This window comes from Microtus ochrogaster, chromosome 10, assembly GCF_000317375.1.
Source record: "Microtus ochrogaster isolate Prairie Vole_2 chromosome 10, MicOch1.0, whole genome shotgun sequence".
Taxonomy (NCBI): Eukaryota; Metazoa; Chordata; class Mammalia; order Rodentia; family Cricetidae; genus Microtus; species Microtus ochrogaster.
In genome coordinates this window covers 73,800,696-73,808,834 of record NC_022016.1, presented here as the reverse complement: position 1 = coordinate 73,808,834, position 8,139 = coordinate 73,800,696, and the positions used below count along the sequence as shown (strand labels likewise).

Below are 8,139 nucleotides of genomic sequence, written 5' to 3'. Positions count from 1 at the left end.
ATGACTGAGGAGAAGACCTTCCGAATCGGCTTCATCATTCTGGGCCTTTTCCTGCTGTCCCTCGGCACGTTCCTTATGAGCCACGATCGACCCCAGGTCTACGGTACCTTCTACGCTATGGGGAGCGTCATGGTGATTGGGGGCGTCATCTGGAGCATGTGCCAATGCTATCCTAAGGTAGGGGGCTGGGGCAGGGGCATGTGCCAACACTATCCTAAGGGGGCAGGAAGACGTGTGACCTTTCTTGTCTCAGGGTACCAACCCCTTGACTCCAGCTGCTATGGTTTTTCCATTCAGACTTCCCATATTCTCTCTATTCTTGGGGGGGGGGGGTGTAATACTTTTGTTTATCCATCCATCCATCTCTTGTTGCGGCTGATCAGAATGCTCCCATGTCTGGGTCTTGAGCCCGCCAGAACAGGGACACAATGGGATCTACACGCTGTCTCTGTGTTCCATCAGAAGCTGGCTAGCATTTACTCTCTCCCAAGCTTGAACCCACAGCTCACCCTGACCCTATCCCAAGTGCTCTGTGTTTTCTGCAGGACTCTGAAGCACAGATCTCGGGTTGGTGCTTGTGCCCTGAGTGTACCATCCTGGGTTCCCCACCCAGGGTGCTCCCTTCTGTGCCCCCAGCTGCTGAGGGCTCTTTCAGGCTGGGTCTTTCTGAGTCATGGTGTTTTCAACTGTAAAGTGGCTCCCCAGTCTGGGCTCTGCCTAGCCCTGTGGAAGATGGGCAGGGTATGTTTGCAGCTGGCATGCTGTGTTTAGGCAAGTAGCTGCTGCTGCTGTTGCTCTTCTTGATCCCCACACAGCTCTGAGGGGTCGGCAGTCAGGTGTTGTAAACCTTCAATGCACAGAGAGGTAGGGCGACTCTTCCAATGTCACACAGCTAGTCAGCTGCAGACGCGGAGATATGGGGAGAGCAACAGGAGTCTAGCCTGTGTTCTGTCTCTGAGTCCCCTGGAGACTGAGCCATTTTGTTCTTTAAACCTCAGTTTCCTTAACTATACAACGTGGGTCAGAACACAGAGTGGGGGAGAGGGACAGATATCTGAGTCTTGACTCTAACAGCCCTATCGCCCCAGTTTCCTCTACCCCTCCCCACTTTGGTGGCAAGTACCCAGAAGGACTTCTAAGAATTGGGTCCAGGTCCCAGCCTCTCCCAGCCCTCCCCCTCTCTGTAGCCAGCCCAGGTCTGTCACTTATATCTGGAGCTTGGGCAGTCCCAACTGGTTTGGGGCCATTTTACAAAGCAGTTTACAGTCAACTCTCCTCTCTGCGCTCAATGTCCTGAGCAGAGGTCACTGGGAGAAGAGGGCCTTGAGGCCAGAGCCACCGTGTCACCACCCAGGGAAGGTGGGGGTGTTGGGAATAAAGCATCCTTCCTAGGGGCAACCGGTGGGGGGAATGGGGCTGAGCATTAATGAGTAACTGTGAAAGGCTCACGTGCTCCTGTGTGGGGAGGTGATATGGCTGGTGGAAACCCACACCTCCTAGTGTCCCTCAAACCCCAATTCAAGTCCTTGTGCCCTGTGCAAAGTCTGTGACCTTGGCAGAGCCCCCCCCCCACTCCGTGCTTTGAATGGCCAAGTGGAAGGGAGCAAAGGGTGCTGTAGGGACGGGAGGGGTCCTGGATGACATGGGTACAGAGGCCTTGTTCTGGAGAGAATGTTGCCGGTACTGGGAGGGCTGCAGGGGAAGCAGGGAGGACAGAGCTGTGAGAGCTGTCACAAGTGGAACAGGAAGGAGAAGGGCTCCCGCTCTTCACCATGGCTGTTCTGTTAGGTTTTGCATACAAACCTGGTTAGACTTTGGTGATCACCTGAGTCTCAGGCATGGGTCAAGAGGGAGAATCAAGGCAGGGCAAGTGTGGGGGCTACTGATGATGCTGGGCCTGGAGGTCGAGATCGAATGGGGGGAGTGAGGATGAGGGGTGGAGTGGCAGGGAAAGCAGATCCTTGGTTCTGCTGGGGCTCAAAATCAGGACCTAGTTGTAGGCTAGCATCTTTCCCAGTAAGCCACCACCTCGTGGTGCTACACAGATTATTAGAAATGGGTTAATCAAGATGTGAGAATTAGCCAATAAGAGGCTGAAACTAATAGGCCAGGCAGTGTTTAAATGAATACAGTTTCCGTGTAATTATTTTGGGGCGTAAACTAGCCAGGTGACCGGGAGCCAGGCGGCGGGAAGCGGCCCGCAGTGCCTTCAACACCTAGTGGTTGAAGAACTTGTCCCCTTTGAGGGCTTCCCTCTTTATGCCTCTTCCCTCTGGGGACTGGTCGGTGTGCAGCCTGAACTCAAATCTGATGCTATTCTCCTACTAAAAATCCCCCTGGAATGCCCATAGCTGTGGATAAAAGTTGAAATTCTTAGTCTGATGTTCTGAGGGTTTCCAGGTCTGATCCTGCCCTGGATCATCAATTCTGCATATCTTTCCTCTTTCTTTAGAAAGAGAACCTGTGTTCTAGGATGCTGCTTCCTGTCTGTCTCCTCCTTGCTTCTCATGTCAGTGGTGGTAGTTGTGATTGCGGTGGTCGTGATGGCAGTGATGATGGTGAGAGTGATGGTGATGATGGTGATGGTTATGATAGTGGTTATGGTGGTGGTGGTGATCGTGATGGTGACGGTGGTGATGATTGTGGTGATGATGATGATGGCTATGATGATAGCAATGGTGGTGATGTAATGATGGCCATGGGAATGGTAGCAATGATGGTGATGATATTGATGATGGTGATAAAGTAGATGATGATGTTAGGTCATGAGATAGGGAAAAGAGATAAATCTTAGAAAGTATAGAACCATCTGGCCAAAGGCATCCTTACTGCAAATGTAAGATGCTTAGACACCTGAGGAGGTGCCTCCTCAGGAAGGTAAGAATTCTCTACCTATCACCCCCTTCTTTCCAGCATCATGAAGCTTTGCTGGTACAGGCAGAGCCTCCCTCACTGTACCGGTGCTGTTTATGACTCTGGAGCAGCTCAGAAGGAGGCCATCAGATGTTACATGAAAGATGTTCAGACTTGTGTGTGATGTGTGTGTCCAGATGTGTGACCAGTGGCTTGGTCTTCATTGGGCCAGGCTGTGATTTGTTAAGAAGCCATGTGTCCAGGTACCATACTGAGAGAGCCCTCTGTATTAAACACTTAAGTGCAGGATACAGTGCTTTAACCTCTGGTAAACATGTGAAGCATTAGGTCCATTCTCATCGTGGTCAGCCCATCTCCAGGACCAAACTGGGAAATAAAAGATTTACACTCACTATGCAACGGCTCCCCATTACCACTCTCATTAGCCTTGGGGATCCACCAGCCTCCTTTTGACTTCCACAACTTGGTATACCATGGAAGTGGGGTCTTTCAGTGTTTGCCTCTGCTGCAGCCCAGTCTGGCGTATCTCACTCAGCACCGTGTCTTCAATGTTCATCTTTGATGTACCGTGCATCAGAACTTCCTCCTGAAGGCTGGCAGGCATGCTGTGTGTATGCTGTGTTCTTCTGTCTATCACCCATCAGTGGACCCTGGGTCACCTCTTGGGTGTGGGACACAGTGCTTCTCTGTGCATGGAGGAGCAGGTGTCTCTTGGAGGCTTCTCTCATTGACTAGAAGATTTCAAAGAGGCTCTGGAAGGAAGAGTGGCTCCCAGGATCCCCAGCAAGGGCCTAGTAGTGAGAAGATGCCCTCCCGTCTCCAGGGCCCCAACGGCAGAACTCTTTCCACCTCACCTGACTAATCCCTTCAAGGCGTTCCTTCCCAGCTCCAAAGGCCACCCCCGAAGCTAGGCTGCTTGATATCAAAAGTTCAGGGATGAACTTTGCAGGCACGCCCACAGCCTCTGTGTCGCTGCTCGCTCCACGGCTGTGTCCTGTGAAGCACAAGTCAGTGTCTGGTTTACCATTCACTTTCCAGGTGCAGACCGAGCACCCTCTGTGGATACCTCTGGGAAATGGATCTGGACTCCAGGGCGGGGCATCTCTCTCACTCACCGCTGCCCCCAGTGTCCAGGTGGTGTCTGCACAGAGCAGGTTCTTGGGAGATTGTACGATAAAGGGAGAAAGTGGTTTGGACAGGAACCTAGATATCTGTCTACCTGCTGGGGTTGAGCCATGAACAGAAACTCGCTCATCAAACAGGGGCCCTACTGCATCCTTCTCCTCCTACAATCTGCAGAGGCTCCGGGCCCAGCGGTCAGAGCGTGTGGCGACAGTCAGCACTATACCTGGTCAATTGCAGAGACCGTTTCCTCTCTCCTTGCAGATCACCTTTGTGCCGGCAGACTCTGACTTTCTGTCCCCAAAGGCCCTGAGCCTGATGGAGAACAGGCTTTTGGAGGTGAAGAGGTAAGACCAGGGGGAATGGGTCCTCAGTCCAGCCTCCTGTCAAAAGAGGGGAAGAGGGGAGGAAGGGAAGAGGTAAGGAGGGAGGGAATCAGGATAGCTGCGTTGGATGTTGGTGTCTCTGTCTTATCCCAGCCAGCTTCCTCTTTGCCTCCCATTTTCTGAGAACACACTCTTAGAAATCACAGGTAGTTTCAAACTCTCAGGTTGGTGTGCTAACATCATCATTCCTGTCTTATAGATGTGGACTCCGAGGCTCGGAGAAACACAAACCTCAGATCTCAAGGGGAGTCAGTGCTAGGACAGGTCTGAATCTGGGCCTGAGTTGGCTGGGGAGGTGTCAAGCCCTGCTTCTGGCTTGGGATGGAGCCAAGAACTCTTTGGCTTTCGCTAATTCCTGAGCTGCGACTCCCAAGCTCTGAAGGCTGGGCTTATGAGGGTCACAGCCCTCTGCTTTGCTTGGGGTAGTTTGTAAGGCCGACATTTTCCGTTCCAGAAGTGCCCCAGTGAGAAACACTGGGCACACCCTGGTGGTGGGTGGGGCCACCACAAACACGTCCTTCCTTTGTCTGGTCACCTCCTGTGACCTTGGACAAAGACCTAGTCTCTGAAGCCCACAGGCAGAGAAGAGCAATATGGCCCTGACCCACCAAGCTGGGTCTGTGTCACTCTGTGTGCAAGCCAGTTTTAGTTGCTGTGCCTCAGTTTCCTCACACCACCTCCTGGAGTTACAGGGAGTGCAGAGGCGATCACTTCCCAGCCGTGCAGGAACCCACAGGCAGCTGTTACACGCTGCTGAGCAGCAGAGCTGTGATTGGTGCACTGGGGTGTGCTTCAGAGAGCAGAATCTTGGTGCTGGGCCTTCGCCATCTTAACATTACAGACCGTGGATACCTTTTGAGACATTGTGATGTTGACTTGGAATCAGGCCTCAGCCTGTGGTCTGAGTACAGTGACACCCTAAAATTTTTCTTTTGAAATCAGTGGGGCCATGCTCCCATAGTAGACAGGGTGCCATGGTGTGGGAACTCACGTCTACCCCACCCCGACTTCTCTCCCTCTGTCTGTTGGACCCAGCCCCCAACCCCCCTATGTCAGGCTGTGGGAAGAAGCCGCCTATGACCAGAGCCTTCCAGACTTCACGCACGTCCAGATGAAGGTCCTGGGCTACAGTGAGGACCCTAGGCCCCTGCTGGCCACTGAGCTGAAGACAGGAGTTGGAAATGGTGGGGAAGGCGAGCCTCGTACTGCTCAGGCCTGGATGGAGGCAGCAGTGGTTGTCCACAGGGGCTTGGATGAGAATGAGGGAGAAAGATCTCGTGCCCAGAGCAGGTGAGAGGGCGGCATGGGAGTGGGAATGCTGCCCAGTTCTAGGGCGGGGAGGAGGGGCTGTGTGCCAAGAGGGTGGTAGGGACACTTGGGAGTCAGGAGCAGGCAGTGGAAGGCTAGAGTGGCATAGGTAAATGAGGTTGGCCTGGGGCTCTAATGGACCTAGGTGCTGATCTTAACTCCCTGGCTATATAGTTGTGTTGGTTTCGGACTCTCCTGAGCAGTTTCTCTCAGGGGAACAGTCATTTCCGTGACACAGGGACAATGTTTAAGTGCCCAGCACACAGTTCTTCCTTTTCCAAAGGCTTGTTATGAGCAGCAGGAGGCCAGGAGCCAGAGGGCTTGGGTTTAAATCCTGCCTGGGCCATTGACCTGCTCAGCATCTCAGGCAAGGCTTAGTCCCCAGCACAGCCCAGTTCCTGTTTGTTTTTGAGTCAGGTCTCTGATTGCTCCACTCAGCCACAAGCTCCATCACTACTGGACACCAACTCTCTCTAAGGCCTTGACTGGCCTCCAGTCTCCGGAGTTCCACTGTGGTGTGGGGAGGTGGGGCAGAAAAGGACACTGAGGTACCTACAGAGTGACGTGGACTTTGAGGGGACAGAGAAAGGTCCCGAATGCCTGCAATAGTGGATGAGCCACTTGGCTGGTAGTTTTGTGTGTGCGTGCGTGTGTGCGTGCACGCATGTGCATGTGTGTTTTAGAGTTTTTTCTTTTCTTTTTAAATAACAGCCCTGTTGCTTGGGTACCTACCCTGTGCCAGGCACTGTATGGAGAGCTGTGAACATTCTCCCTGCACCGCATGGGAGGGAATTCACATTGTCCTGATTTCCAAGGAGGCCCAGAGATATATGAACTTACTGCCACCAGTGGCTGAGGTCTGGACCCACACAGTGTGACTCAGGGCCTTCCCTTCACGCATTCTCTTTGCCTCTGCAGCCCTCCAACGTGTTCCCAAGGCTCTGCACCCTTGGCCTCATTCCAAGATGAGCTGGACATGGGTTCCAGCGAAGGCAGCAGCCCTCACCCATCCCCATCCAACAGAGATGAGCCACACCCACAGGTGTCCTGGGCCAGCAGGGGTCCACTGGATCACTTCAGTGACTTTGCTCTCATTGATGACACCCCCACATCAGAGGACATGGTCCTGGAGGGGCAGGTGCAGAAGGCCGCTCTGTCCAGCAAACAGCGGCAGTCCCTGAGGATGAAGGAGAAGGAGAGTGTCCATGCAAGTGCAGAGGAACCTGAGCAGGAGGAGGAAGACCTCTACTATGGGTTACCAGACAGCCCTGGGGAGCCCCTCCCCGACAAAGAGCTGGACTTCGAGCCCGATGCCCAGGGCTGAGAAGAACGGCTTCCTGGGTCTAGCCTGTTGGCGCGGCTCTCTTCATGTGACCCCACTAAGCCTCAGTTTTCCACCTCCCAAAATGGGACTGTATGGAGGGTCAAGTGAGGTGATGAGCTGAAGAATCTTGGGAACTGAAAAGAACACACATGGGGGCTACAATCACCCCCCCACACACACAGTGAGCAGATGCTTCCAGGTGTAGCTTGTTGTGCTGACCTGGAGGAAGAGTGGGCTTTTCTGAGGTCCTGGGTTACAGCCAGACCCTCGGAAGCCCTTTCCATGTCCTAATGCTGGCCTTTGATTGGGCCCTTCTGTGGTGCTACTCAGGGCCCCTGCTCCTTCATGGAGGCCGATCAGGGCCCCGTGTCTACTGAGGTTTGTTCCTTTGATGTGATGGGTAGTTTGACTCATCCCACTCGGAGCTGATGAGGTCTCCTGGCTCAGTTTCGTTAGCAGGTCCCCTGCTCTGGGTTCTGTGATGCTCTGTGATTGACTTCTGCTGACCTAACCTGACCTCTCGACCTAACCTGGTCCCACCTGTTCCTGCAGCTGCCGCTATCTCATGCCCATGCCCATGCTATCTTCTTCCATTGTGCTGGGGAAATTCACTCATTCCTATCTCCTGGCCTAAGTGACCTTCTTCCAGCTTTCCTGATGTTCCAACTCCAAGATGAGAATGTTCTCTCTGGGGCTTGGGTATCAGTTTCTGTGGCCCGTTGCTTGCCACGGCCCTGGGACAACTTCTTGGCCTCATTGACCATAGTTCCCAGGGGATGCTGAGCAGGTGCAGATCTCAGCAGGTCTGGGAAGCTTTGTAGATAATGTCACCCTCCCCAGTTTTGACAAGTATGGCTTCTTAGTCTCTGGAACTCACTTTTCTAAATGCTTCTGTACAGTCACAAAAACCAGGCACAAAGTTGCCTGAAGAATTCAGCAGCAGCTTGCAGAACACACTTGCACTGACTTACAGGGGGCAAAATCCAGCTGCTGGATTACTTCCGCTTGATGCCTTTGGCATTTCCTGAGCATCTGTTATATGCCAGGCACTCAGCTTGGAAGGAGACATTGGTCCCAAAGGGTTCACAATCTTGTGAGCTTGCTGACTTGTAAGTCGGGGACAGA

General features: G+C 53.2%; 1 protein-coding gene across 2 annotated transcripts; it reads left to right on the top strand.

The window, feature by feature from the left end:
• Bsnd (barttin CLCNK type accessory beta subunit) lies at positions 1-7,014 on the top strand. 2 transcript variants are annotated; one of them, XM_005353500.1, is made up of 4 exons: positions 1-177; positions 4,261-4,341; positions 5,410-5,672; positions 6,609-7,014. In XM_005353500.1, the coding sequence occupies exons 1-4, from the start codon at positions 1-3 to the stop codon at positions 7,012-7,014; spliced, it is 927 nt and encodes a 308-aa protein (XP_005353557.1). The 2 variants fall into 2 exon arrangements, with proteins under 2 accessions (XP_005353557.1, XP_005353558.1); XM_005353501.1 differs by having other exon boundaries at positions 4,261-4,343; positions 5,418-5,672.
• The last annotated feature ends 1,125 nt before the right edge of the window (positions 7,015-8,139 follow it).

Bases quoted from the DNA above. Each gene is read 5' to 3' on its own strand.
- Bsnd (XM_005353500.1), top strand. From the start codon at position 1: ATGACTGAGGAGAAGACCTTCCGAATCGGCTTCATCATTCTGGGCCTT. The intron at 4,342-5,409 runs AGGTAAGACCAG...CCTCTGTCTGTT, and splicing joins ACAGGCTTTTGGAGGTGAAG to GGACCCAGCCCCCAACCCCC. The intron at 5,673-6,608 runs GTGAGAGGGCGG...TTGCCTCTGCAG, and splicing joins AGATCTCGTGCCCAGAGCAG to CCCTCCAACGTGTTCCCAAG.